The following is a 14,224-nucleotide window of genomic DNA, read 5'->3' on the forward strand; positions in this document are numbered from 1 at the left end:
TTTACATATGCATGTGATCCAGTGGAAACAAACAAAACATTGCTTTCATTTGCAACCCAGCAGCCCAGTGTCACTTTGAGTAGAATTTAGCCTGACACCATGCTATATTTCTGCTTACACATACATACATCAGATCTGTGGAAGTAAAAGATTTGCAGTGCTAGAGTAGAAAATGTATCCTTTCAAGTGTGGCATTCTTGAAAAAGTGGAAATGTGATCCAGATTTGGAAAACCTGAGAATAACTACATTGTAGGAAGTTAAATGTAAGCCTGTGCTAAGCAAAACCAAGAAGGGTTTATCTAAAAATAAGGGATTAGCAGCAGGCTACAGAGGAGCAGCACACTCATTTGTCCCCCAGACTCTCTTTTGCAGTCTCTCCGGAGATTGAAAAAGATCCCAGAGAGCTCTCCATATCTGCCTTCCAATTTTTTTTTATACACACACACACACACACACACACACACACACACACACACGTATATATCTCAGAGGGATACCTGAAGTGTTATCTTTAGGCAACAAATCTAAGGAATCATTACACCCTGAAAACTGCATGGAAGTAGTTTGAGGACAAATGTCCACAGTAAAAAGTAATTGGTCACTAGAGCAGCAGCATTTTTTACAGCTCAAACATGAAATGACTGAATCGCTTGCTCTGGTATGTACCTTATCTCTCCTATCATTCTTTATATCAGAGGACTGGAAGGAAGCTAATATAAGCAAATCTAATTAAAAGGTTGCAAAGGTAATCAGGAATCTACACACCAATGTGTCTAATTTTGGTACAGAGGAAATTGGCAGAGGATACATTAAAGAGAGAGAGAGAGTGACTAAATGTGCAGGCAAACACTACCTATTAAGGAGGAAGCAAACATGAATGTCGCAAAGGGAAGCCATGCCTCAAATCTAACATTTTGATGGTCAATAAGAGATTAAAAGTATATAGTGACATTCTGCTAGTGGTGTGAATGTGAATTGCCACACTGGTGCAGCAGAATAGGTATGCACTGCTATACCAGAGACAGTAAGAGATGAGGTACAGTTGCTCATTGCTATTTGATGACATAGAACTGGACTGGATAGGGTCAAAGCTGGGGGTGGAGATGACACACTTGTGAATCATCCTAAGGGCATTTTGATCACCACCAAACCCCCATATACTAGTGTGAAAGGTAAAATGTAAAGGACCCCTGAACAGTTTAGTCCAGTCAAAGGTGACTATGGGGTGTGGCACTCATCTCACTTTTCAGGTCGAGGGAGCTGGCATTTGTCGACAGACAGCTTTCTGGGTCATGTGACCAGCATGACTAAACTGCTACTGGCGCACAGAAGACTGTGACGGAAGCCAGAGCACACTGAAATGCTGTTTACCTTCCTGTCACAGTGGTACCTATTTATCTGCTTGCACTGGTATGCTTTTGAAAAGTACCATTATCTTGATGTATTAGCTGGTTTTCGACACTCAAGTGAAAACCAAGAAATAGAACTCAGGATGCAACTATGCAGATAGAAATACGTGGCCTTGGTTCTCAATGACTGGAGTTAGACTGAAGTTGGGTCACCGGCAACAAAGTGCTGGGCTAGTTGTCACCCAGATAGTGTCCCTTAATACATCTCCTGAGTTTTCTCCATAGGAACTAATGTCAGCTATCAACATATATGGAAGTAACAAAAGTGCTGCACCAGGGAATGACAGTTGCAAGGGAGACAAAATCTGTCTTTGATCCAAGGCTGGCATCACTATTCCACAACCTTGGGCAGTTGCCAGGGCTCACTGGTTCTGGTGCCCGTCTTGGCTCAACTGCCCCAGACATTTTAAATGGTGCACAGCTTGCCAAACCCAGCTGGGAGGCCCTGGCAGGAACAGGGGAAACATGGGAGCCCTCAAGCATGCCTTTATCCTTGACAATGGGTGGAAGGACTCTCCCTGGAATGAAGAGGGAAGGGACACTTCCCAGTTGCACATACCTTCCATTGTCCATCCAGAAAATGGGCATTTTGCTAGCGTGCATTTGGGATCCATAGCAGTCAGCTTGGTTTCCCAAGAATACCTGTGCCAAGCGTCTCACTGCCACTCCCCCTCTCCCGCTAGGTAACTGGCAGTGACACTCGGTATTGAGCAGCCAGGTGAGCAACACTGCCCCACTTGCTGCTACTTTTAGGGGAGAAAAAGAGAGAGAGGTGGGAAGATATGGCTGAACTATATAAGATCTTGGGTGGACTGGGGAAAATGCTTATCCTTTTATATTATGCTGCAAGATGAGAAGTAAAATTAATTTGCAGCTCTTCTGTAAATAAAGAGCAACATTACACACACACCCATTGTTTGTAGAACTCCGTGCCAGTAAGTGTAACACTTGGCAGTGAACAATGAGAGTAAAATCTTTACAGAAGCTCGGGATACTTAAACTGCTAGCAGGCATACTCTGTGCTTTCCTTCTAAATCTTAGCATATCTCAAATCACTGGTAAAAAGGGAGTGGATGAGAGGGACTAGGCATTTTGTTCCCTATGCAGAATCTGTTCTTGTTCTTGTTCTGTAACTGAAATTTCGTAGTGGATCTGAGCTAACTGATAGATGCTAAACCACTCCTTGCATCTGGTATGGCTTTCAATTACTTATATTCAAGGAGGACAGCATAAAAAGGAAAAGGCTTTCATTGGCAATTACAAATCCTCTTATTCATTTTTTCTCTCTTTAAAAACAGGGCTGCTGCACATTTTGAATTGCAATATGAAAAGTGAATCAGCTTTACAGATTGTTCTTCTGTAAGTATATTCCACATTAAATGTTTCTGCAGGTAAGATAATTATATTTATTACATTTGGAGCATTGAATCATTCAAGTATATCTCAAGTGGCATAAAAAATATTGCAATGCACAGGGAAAAAGGCATCCTAGGACCTACAGATCTAACGTTTCTGAAAAAGAAATGAGAACGCAGTGGCTGATTGTGCTTAAGGACTGCTGATACTGGAAGGCTCTGGAAATTGAACCTAATTATGCAAGGCAATGCCCAAGGGGAAAAAAGATTTTCCTGGCCCCTGACTGTGATTAGTTAATGTCCTTAGGCATGAGGATTATTACTTTCTATTAGTATAAATGTTCCCTGAAGGCAGCTTTTTCAGTCCATAAAGTTGCATAAAATGATTGGTGTTAACATTCATATGAGCAAGCAAAATAAATAGGCTATGTTTTGCTTGCATCAACAAGTGTCAGTCTAAACGTTTGCATTAAAAACAACCACCCAGCACTTTAAAGAATTAATTTGAAAGAAATAATAGCTTACAAGCTATTTTACACAGCATTTACCTAATCAAGATGATTTACATATACAATATAAAGTTCCATTTGTCATGATGTAGATGACCCCGTGACCTGATATATTTCACCAGCTTTCAGAAGCAAGGTTATTTAAATGAATCCTACCTATTAAAAGTTCTTATTTATATTTTATGAGAAAGTTGTGATATTAAAGAGCTGTCTAAGTGAGCACATCACCTGATCTGTCTGCTTAGAAGAGCAACAGGTGAAGTTGCAAAAGGGCAACATCAACCATTGTAGAGCCTCTTCCATGGTAGCTTTGATTAGTAGGTCTTTTGAAGTCCTCGCAGGGAAAAGTGGACAGAGAGAAAAGAAGCAACAGTGTAGATTCATAACGAAAACCAAAACAAAGAAAATAGGGAGATCTGGAAGAAGTACGGCCTGTTAAGTGTCAGGAGCGTAAGGTTAAAATAAGTAACTAGCACACACACAAAAAACTTTAAAAAAAGAGGGTGGAGAGGCAGAAAGAAAGGCTTTTATGGACCCAGGTCACTGGGAGGTTCTCCTGCACAAGCCCTCTTGAAATATCCTTGCATTGGTTGCACCAGGTTTTGCACAAGAGAGAGTCCAAGTTGACTGAGTCCTTACAGCATTTGAGTAATGGCATTATGGAAATGGTTAAATCAATTAACAGGACATAAAAGAAGAAAAAGGGGAGCGGATAAAGCAGCTGCAGAAAACAGTCTCCATTCCTACTGTAATTAAATGCAACAAGAATATTACTGATAAGATTGAAATGTAATTAAGGAAATAATAAAAAAGAAAGAAAAGGAGGGGGAAAGAGCAAAGGAAAAGGGAGATGAAAGTAAAGTTAAGTCACAAAATCGTATTGTTAAATCAAATCAAGGGAGGGGGGAAAGACAGAAAATTATTAAGTGGAAATGAAGATATTGCAATGAGGCTAAGTTACAGTAAATTAATGAACACTTGTTTTCCTTCCAGTTACTGTGAAAGGCTAGGATGCAAATGCTTGGCTGTTCCCACCCTGAGCCCCCGTTTATCTAACAGTTGCCCTGTAACCACTGATCTACCCCAACCTTTGATTCAGTAGAGAGGAGCCTCCCCAGCATTCTCTCTCCTTCCCCATTACCTGCCGCAGGTTGCGCGTCACTTTAACGTCGTGCCAATGGTTGTCATTAAATTTGCCACTGACTGGCTCCACAATGGCCTCAAAGGCTCCGGACCCCAGGTTAATGATCAATGAGACCGCGCCGTCTTTCAGAGCCAAGTTGACGTAATCGGCCGACTTGCCCGTGTGTAGGATAAGCCCATTGCGCTGCCACGTCTTGAAGGAGAGTGTGATCTCATCGCTGCTGCTCTGAATGGGGTTCTGAGAGAGGTCATAGCAAAGGTATTCGGAACCACGGAAGGTGGCTACATTCTCGTCCCTTGCTGCAGAAGTGGGAAAAAAAAGATGCAGCCATTTGGTCAGTCTTGTTTCATGTGATAATAAAGCTTTTCAAAATTATTGTGACATTGCTCTTGTTCCATTGTAGCAGGTTTGCTCCCTGCCTAGCTCTGCACGTATAAAGGAATACCTGAACTGGTTGCCTCTGGTACATAGGAAGTTGCCTTATTCCAAGTGAAACAACTGACAGTTAAAACTGGCCTTGAACTCTCATCAGTGCCAACCAACAAGGCCAAAGATCATGGATTATAGGAGTCATGGTCCAAAACTCCTGAAATGCATCAGGTTGGGAAGAATGCTCTACACTAACTGGAGATGAGTTTATGGGGTTGCAGAAGAGAAGGGTCCAGCCCTATCTATAGACACCACTGGCTGAACCATTTGTATGAATATACTATGCTCTACCACTGGCACAGCCTTTCTGAAAATATAGAACCCATCTTTCCTTCAGACAAGGCTTTGCCTGGGAATGGAATCAAGGGACTCAAAGTGAGAGTCATGCCTCTAGATCAGTCTCTCAGCCTTTTGTCCCTAGATGTTGTTGGACTACAATTTCCATCATTCCTAGCCAGCATAGCCAATGGCCAGGGGTGATGGGAGCTGTAGTTCATTTGGGAACCCAAGGTTGAGAATGACTGCTCTAGAGCAACAAGTGTGGCCCCTTTTTCATCCATTGCAGTTTGTGATTTCTACTTTTCCAGTTACACAATCAAACATGTAGATTGCCCCACCCAGATACTAATCACAATTGGTATTATGTACTCTGCACAATCCTTTTTATAATGTTTGCTATATATTTCAGGGGATCAATAAATACATACAAGCGAATAAATGGGAAAGCGAGGAATGGCCACCAGAACCTACTCAAGCAAACCTCTCAGAATTCATATTCAATGAAGCCAGATCTCAAGAAGTCAACCTATGGAACTAGGCGGTGTCTTAGCAATTTTCCTGTGCAGAACCTTCTAATTCCATCTCTTTCAAGACCACCAGTTCTTCTCTTAACCATTTAACGAAGTGTGAAAACGAGGAAGATTTATCAGAGGTTAGTTTTATTGTGAAGTCGGCATTGTCTATGGAATCGTCTAGCAGAAACTAATTAACTGCTTTTGATAAAATTGCTCTTTAGCCACTAGGGTTTTCCCCCTAAATTGACTAATAACTAAAAATCAATTATCTTGTCGGATTTCTCTCTGGTTTTCATTCATTAGTAAAGCAGCATAAAGGGAAGAAGCCACAGCTACGTTATCGAATAGGACTGAAAGCATGGAGGGGCAATTCAAGATATGTGAAATGGGGCAGAGAAAGGGCTTTCTGGAAGCAGTAGAAGAACACCAGCAAAGATGACTAAGGGGCACCAGTGGATGGTGTGTTGGGGCTGTGCCACTCACCTGACCTTTGTTTGGCTGAGTCACTGCAGCATACTGGGACGGGGGGGAGGTGTGGCAGTGAGGTCTGGGGAGTGCAAACATGCCAGTAGTAGCATCAGATTTGCTTCACCAACACATCTGTACCACACTGACCTTTCTAGCACCACACCCCTTCCCTCTCAATGGAAGTCAGGTGAGCAGAGCAGCCCCAGCATGCTGTCCACTCTACTAAGCAATGCTATCAACACTGTAGGTTGGACCTGAACTAAATTAGTTTCACTTAGGTCACACTGAAATCTAGGAGTCATATTTGTCCCATTGGTTTCAATGGTAACTGTATTCTAGAGCCACAAATAAACGAGAGGAATGTGGAATGGCTTGAAACAATTGCATTTTTCAGAGTCTCTAATACAAAGTTATGCAGCAACTTTTAGGCCTTTGGAACTGCCTGGGTCATGTTACCTTAGCACAATCCCCTAAACCAGTGTTTCCCAACCGGTGTTCCGCGGCACACGAGTGTGCCGTGAGACGTTGCCTCGTGTGCCGCGAGATGCCTGGAGGGAGGCGGGCGAGTCGGGCGGCGAGAGGTGGGGCGGCGGCGGCGAGGAGAGGCCGCGCCTCCTGCTGCTGCCTGGCGCTCCTCCTCGCAGCCGGCAGCGCTGCCTGGGCGCCTCCGCGCGCCTCTGCCTCGCTGGGTTTGGTCTCCCAGCAGAGACGGGTCACACGCGCCCCTCCCTCCCTCCCTCAGCCTGCGCGGAGGGAGAGCCAGAGAGAGGCATCGCTCCTGCGCTCCGAGGCGGATTGAGCGCAGCTGAGAGGAGCTGCCGAGGGAAAAAACTTTCACTTTTGTGCGTCCCTCCCGGCGTGACGCTGCGCGCTGACGTCACGGGGCGGGGCTTTAATGGTGGTGTGCCGCGAGATTTTTTTTCAGTAAACAGGTGTGCCGTTGCCCAAAAACGTTTGGGAAACACTGCCCTAAACTACCAACTTCTTAATACTAATCTCTACATTAAAAACTCTATCACTACAGGAGCGGAGTGCAAAGAACTTAGTCTGGATCTAACCTCAGAAATCCTTGTTCATCTCACCATACATACATCTGCATATCAATTAGCTGATGGTGAGCAGCAGCCAAACTAGGGCGCATGAAATTTACTGAACGACTAATAACAATTTATGTTTCTTTTTCTCTCATTTAATTATTGAACATGGTTCACATCATTCTCATGAATCAGTGATTCACGATAAAGGCACTGGACGCAATGTCCTCTGAGTGGCAATGGTACAATCATTCTTAGGACCAATTCACCTATACTGATTTTTCTTGGAAAGGTTTGTGTTCTGTACATGCATATACTGTATACAATTCAGCACATCCAACAAGGGGCAAACGGAGGCCTGTATTAGCATGAAGCTATCTAGCCCAGAAGAACCACCACCAACAATTACATTTCTGAGGCAGCCAGAGTCAAGAGCTTAACAGCATTCTCCTCGCCTCCTTTCTGCTACAGCAATTTCCTGGCCTAGTCACTTCTGATCCAAAGGAAGGAAATGTGTTACAATCAACTCAGACACACACTCTATATACCTGCAGGTACTTCTGATCAAATAGCTAAAGTCTGAGGTCAGGTGTCAAATGGAGTCATTATGACTAAGCCGTTGCCCAACAACCAAAGATTTGTGAAGCGTTGAATATACATTGAAAGGGCTGTGATGAGGGCAAGGCGAATATGAGCTCAATGTACGTTATATGAATAGGACTCACAGCTTCAACCATTTATATGGAATTTAAGTGAGTTATTCAATGCAAGTGCCGAAATGAAAGCTAAGCCATGAATCCCAATATTAACCCAGGGAAGCCATCTCACCATAGGGTTATGAAATATTACACATAAAATATAGAAGATATTACATATACACGACTATGAGCACCACATAATGTTCATTCCACACCTGCAAGGAATCCGCCCTTCAGATAACAGCACCAACATTTTGGACTCACTGTCCAGTGATATTAGGCAGGTGTGATTACTGTAGTGTTTTTGATGCCTGATAAAACCCATTTTTGTTTAAGCAAGCCTACCCAAGAGATGTAAATGTGAGATATTTTTTAATATGAAATTATTTAAAAACTGCTGGTTTTATTTACATGTTGAAAAAGAAATAGGTTAGCTACAATTTTACTAATAATTTTAATGGAAACCAATTTTTAATGGAAACCAAACATAATTTCATTTAAACCAAGTTTGTTCTGAGAGTTGTTAGGAAGCCCCTATTCTACTCACAAAGCTACAATTCCCAGAGTTCCTTGGAAAGAAGGAATACTGTTTAACCACTCTTTAAAAATTGTAGCTGTTTGAGAGGGAACGGGGTCTCCTAACAACTCTCTGCACCCTTAACAAACTACAGCTCCCAGGATACTTTGACGGAAGCCATGACTGTTTAAAGTCATGCACGAACCTAGGGGGATCAGGGACTCTTGAGCCCAATTTTAAAATTTAATTAAAGATGCTTTGAGATATGATAAAACAACTGGTTTTTATAAAGGCATTCTGACATCGTTGATGAGGATTGACATTTTCCACTTCATTCTGTCTCTTAATGCTCAGTCCTGCCTTTGGAAACACAGAGTTGATTATTTTGGAGACCTATCAACAATGACTTAGGAATCTTGTACCTGAACAGTAATAGCTAGCTAATTTCAAATCTAACAAGGTATAAAGTACGCATCACAGGAGCAAGAGCTCTGAATCACCAGTGATTTATTTGTAAGCACTGTTCTCTTTATCGCCCAACATAAAGGAAGACACAATCCATAGATCTTCCAGACAAGATCAGAAATAAAAAGGCACCAAGAGACCGATGCAGAAATTGTATTTTCGATTTCTACATGTTAGGTACTTATCCTACAAAGCACACACCTTCTTTATATGTTCACAGGACTGGAATGGAATAGGCCATTTAATCAAAGGCAGGATACTCTACACAGTACCCCACACCCAACACAAACTACAGTGTGCCCCCAAATAAAGCAGGAGCGAAGAGATAACTGAGACACACACACCCCAAGAATACATCACCTCCATACTTTTTTAAAGGGGGAAAAAAGCCCTCATACCACTTCTGATCTTGGATTAAAAGCTTTCTTCAAAGATCCCTGCGACTTTAATTTTTGTAGAAGCACCTTTGAGCTCAAGGGGCAAGACGCAGGTAACTGTCTTGGAACAAAGTTTGCACTCCAGAGCAGAACATGACAAGTCACTCGTGCATGGGATGGGATGTTGGGATGTGAGAGTTCCACTCTCTACACATCTGAATCAGTATTGCAGGAGTTTCAAGTAGCAGCCAAAAATCTCCTCAATGCTTGCTGAATGCAAGCACAATTAACTAATGAGCTATGCATCATTTACTATATCAGAAGGGAAGGCAGAATGATTTCAAATGAATGTATGATATAATGCATACCATGAGGTTTAGGAATTTAAAAGTGGTGGTGCCACACAAACACACCCCTTTATTTATTCCAACTTCACAAGAAAACATTGCTTGGAAATAGCCTGCACGTTCATTTACGCATGAGTGTGATGAATTAGAACTAATAATAATAAATCACACAGCATGACTTTTATCACAATCCTTGTTTTCAGTTTAATAAAGAGGGTGTCCGATGATCTAGCAAGAGATCTGACTGCCTCTTGGCAACACAGACACAGAGGACCGATTCTTCCACATCATAAAGACAAAGGGAATATTCAACTTATGAACCTGCCCTTCATCATACTGATTACAGTTCTAAACACAAAGCAACAATTTAAAAACAATTCATAGTATAATCTATAACAATATAGCAGGGAAACTCACAAACAGCTACTAGCTATATATTGCCTTCTTCCAAAAGCCTGAATAGAAAAAAAGACATGTCTTTAAGCAGCACCAAAGCCTAATGACTCAATTGGTGCCAGATGATTGATGATGGGAAGGCATTCCAGAGATGGAGTGCCACCAATGAAGACCACTTCTCATACCAAACCATGCATTTTTCCTGGTGGTGGGACCACAAGAAGGGGGTTCCCAGTTGATCTTAATACATGAACAGGTTGGTAGCTGGAGAACATGTTTTTTTAGGGCTTTATATGTAGTATTAACACCTTGAATTGGGTTCAGAAGCATATAGGCCAGCAGTGTGGATTCTTCAAGACCAGTATTATGTGGTGTCATCACTACATGCTGAAATTCGATCTAGACAATTGTCACAATCCATCAAGAACTATGAAACTCCCATTCATTTTAATGTAACCTAAGCTGATACAATTGCCTGTAGCCATAGGTGTATAAAAATTGTTGCTGTTGAAGGTGAAATGAAGTTTACCGAACTTACTTTGGACGTGGTGTGTACACAAACTGGTGATTTGCACATAATTTGCAGGTGGTAATTTATTACTCAGTTGACACCAGGCAGATGTGCATAAACATAGCTCTGAAAGCAGGCTGTTTAGAACATGAGAAACATTTAAATATTTCACCATATTTGTTAATATTACAGTAATTTAAATCCAAATCCTTAATCAGGAGAGAGAAAATACCTGCAATCGCATGGCTCCCTGGAAGAAACATGTGTTTACATAAATACATTAATACAAGAAGAACAAAGAGATTGAATTTATGTTTTTTAGATTCACAGAGCAGATCTGAACCAACTGAACTCATGCTGCAAGAGGCTTAACGCAAGGCAAGCTTTTCTAAAGAGAAATTGGCTGTGTTTCACTTTGTACAAATCCCTGCCCTAGATGGGGGATCCTGTGCATGAAAAAGTTGCTTGGCAGACTGAGGCATTCAGCTGGTCTCACACTGTGACAACAGCAAATTGCACCTGTCTAAACTCTTCCATTGCATTGATTTTGAATAAGACTTAGGGATCTATTCCAACCCTGCCTGTGCGTTAGATCCAAACCACAAAACTGTTACGCAGCCATGGGAAACTTTTCAGCTGATGCATCAAATACTACGCTTGAGCATCTTTGGGGAAGTATAGCTCAGACTTAATTATTTGTACCAGGGTAAAGCCTGAAGAGTGTTACTTCCATCTTCTGACTTGGCTAGAGTAGTGCCTTCAATCTTTCCAGACTCACCTTCAACTCCCAAACTGCAATAGGAAACCCTCCTTTAATTTCATACTTTATAAATTATTTTACCTCCTCCCATAGCAGTCCACACATCAACATTGGTGACCACATGCTTGAGGTGGTAGACAATTTTTTTCTACCTGAGTTCTACCATAACCAACAACCTCTCCATTGACACTGAGCTGGACAAGCATATTGGCAAGGCAGCTATGACAATGCCTCTCCAAAAGGGTATGGGAGAATGACCAAGATGAAGGTCTACTAGGCTTTCATGTTCATCATGCTGCTTTATGACAGAGAAACATGGGAGACTTACACTTGCCAGGAATGAAGTCTCATCACTTTCCACATGCACTGCATCACAAAGATTTTGGGCATCACATGGCAGGACATAGTCTCAAACAAAGATCACGTGCTTTCCCAAGCCCACATTCCCAGCAGGCTCACACTACTGTCTCATCAACGTCTACGCTGGATTGGACATGTCCACAGAATGAAAGATGGCATGATCCTCAAGGACCTGCTCTTCAGGGAGCTGGCTTCAGGCACAAGGCCATTGTGTCTGCAAATGGGAAGTGAAGGCTGACAACATTAACCCCACTGTGTGGGAATCCCTTGTAGATGACCACAGTACCTAGAGACAGGCTGTGTATCCACAGCAGTGACCAGAGGATGAATGACAGCTGAGAGGAGCAGAGAGAGAATAAATGTCATGGTGCCACCTATAGCAGCACAACTAGATGCCCTCATCTGCCCCAAAACATGTCTCTCCCATATTAGTCACTGTAACTCTCAAATGGTTTTACTTCAGTCCCCGAAGGCACACTCTTCCACTGATTCCCAAGACAGATGGATGCCAAAAAGGTGCCACACTTTTTATCCTCCTTCTGTCAGTATTTTTCATTCTATTTCTCTCTCTCAAAAAAGAAAAAAAAGAAAAAAAGAGTGTTGTGGCATAGTACTAATCAGCTTTGGTAATGCTGCCAGACTCCAATTCCCATGAGCCCCAATCATGACTAGTAGTTGGGATGATGGAAGTTGTAGTCCAAAACATCTGGAGAGCACAAGGTTGAGGAAAGCAGGATTATACCCTTACCTTTAAGAGCAGGTGGTAAATACCACCACAGCTAGACTGAATTCTCCTGAACATACTGTCTGACTTTATTTGCTTTGATCTTCCTCTTTTTTCTCCAACAGAACAAACAGGATCTGTCCCTTTGGTCTTTTCCTCCTTCTTGTGTGAGTGAACCAATGCAACCTATGTGCACTGAGTTTATTGTGACATCACAGGTACCAAAGAATGACATCATTAGATCTATGTCACACAAATGTGGCAAAGGAAAATGTGTACCTCTGATCATCACATACTGCACAGGGAATATTGGTTCGCCTTATTTTACTAAAGATATTATTTTACTAACCTGACAAATGTATGGCTGATCATGTATAACAGGGGAGGGGAAAGGCTGTTTACACATTTAGATCACACCATTTGGTGCCTGAGTTGCTTATAATCACCCTAAGAATATCCATTTCTATTGAAGAGTGGCATAGATGTATACTTCTATAATAGACAAAACTTTGTGCAGATGGCACAGTGGCCAGAGATCAGGAGGGTGTTAATGAATGCGATTCATTTCCCAATTATCATCCACTGCTGTTACTTTTATGCTATTTTAACTCCAGCATTGTATCATTTTGTTGTAATCTGTCTCAACAGATTAAATCCATTCAACAACAATCCATTAATAATAATAACTCATCAAAAATCAAGGCCTATTGGACCACACTTTAGTAGTCCAATAACCAAAGCCTTAAAGCATTTGTAAACTGCAGATTAACATTGTAACCATGGGCATGTTTACTCAGAAAAAAGTCTTACAAGTACTAGTAATATACAAGGTTACACCCTTAGAACCAACCTTTAAGTGAAGGGAGAGTTTATAAATATCCTACATGTGATTTGATTTGTGCCACCAGCATATGCTAATGCCTAACTCATTTAAGACTACATAGAACCTTTAGTCTCAATAATGATCAAACTAACAGGTGGATAATTCTTTTATTTTTATGTATCTTTATTATTTGTAAAGCAAACCTTTGTATGAGTTAATATTTTATTTTCCCTTTGAAGCTGCACTGTATCTTTGTGCTTTTGTCCTTCCAGACTTTGAGGTTTTACAGTTTAGATCTTTCTTTCTTTCTTTCTTTCTTTCTTTCTTTCTTTCTTTCTTTCTTTCTGTTATATTTGTACTTTTTTGTAGCAAATAAAATAATAATAATTAAAAGTGGCACAGTATGCTAACTATGTACCCTTAAGGAGTATATACTAATATTTGATGATTGAAATAAAATGGTTATATACACTCTTATAAAATAAGTAGACAGGCATGTGTGTTCGTATGAGTGTGTATGCATACAAGTACACACACACACACACACACACACACACACACACACACTGTTCGTAGTTTAGATCTCTCTCTCTCTCTCTCTCTCTCTCTCTCTCTCTCTCTCTCTCTCTTTGTGTGTGTGTGCTATATGACAAAATCAGTGTTTTGACAGGAGGCAATGACCTGAAAAAAATCCTACAAGATGCTGACCCAGCACAACAAAGGTCTTAATGCTTGCCTAATTAGAAACATATGAGTAATCCATTTTAAATGAACACAACTAACTGTGTGATTAAACACTGCTTTGTGAGCTTTACAATGAAGTCAGTGCTCTTATTTCTAAATACAGCCCTTTTTTGGAATAATAAATTCCCTCATCGAAACTAAGCCAGTTGTAAGGATTTTGGAAACCTTTTGTTTACAGCTTTGTGACGTGAAATGTGCCCACATTTAAGCAGCCAGTTGGGAAACAAATATGGGGCGGGGGGGGGGAGTTCAAGTGGTGAACAATGTCTGTAATTACTTATAAGAAAGGCACAATTTATAAACTAAAGCCTCCATAGCATTTATGAGGTCAACACTCTGTGTAGATGATGCTAGTCCAT

At 41.4% G+C, this 14,224-nt stretch overlaps 1 protein-coding gene across 28 annotated transcripts in view; it reads right to left on the bottom strand.

Moving 5' to 3' along the window:
- The window catches only part of NRXN3 (neurexin 3), a 1,209,742-nt gene that overhangs the window by 864,447 nt on the left and 331,071 nt on the right, over nucleotides 1-14,224 (bottom strand). For all 28 annotated transcript variants that reach the window (XM_083500839.1, XM_083500837.1, XM_083500855.1 and 25 more), the window contains exon 5: nucleotides 4,416-4,717. In XM_083500839.1, the coding sequence (XP_083356965.1) occupies nucleotides 4,416-4,717 (302 nt within the window). The remainder of the gene's footprint in view (nucleotides 1-4,415; nucleotides 4,718-14,224) is intronic.

The sequence above is a fragment of the Podarcis liolepis genome, assembly GCF_965112155.1.
Source record: "Podarcis liolepis genome assembly, chromosome: 1".
Lineage (NCBI taxonomy): Eukaryota > Metazoa > Chordata > Lepidosauria > Squamata > Lacertidae > Podarcis > Podarcis liolepis.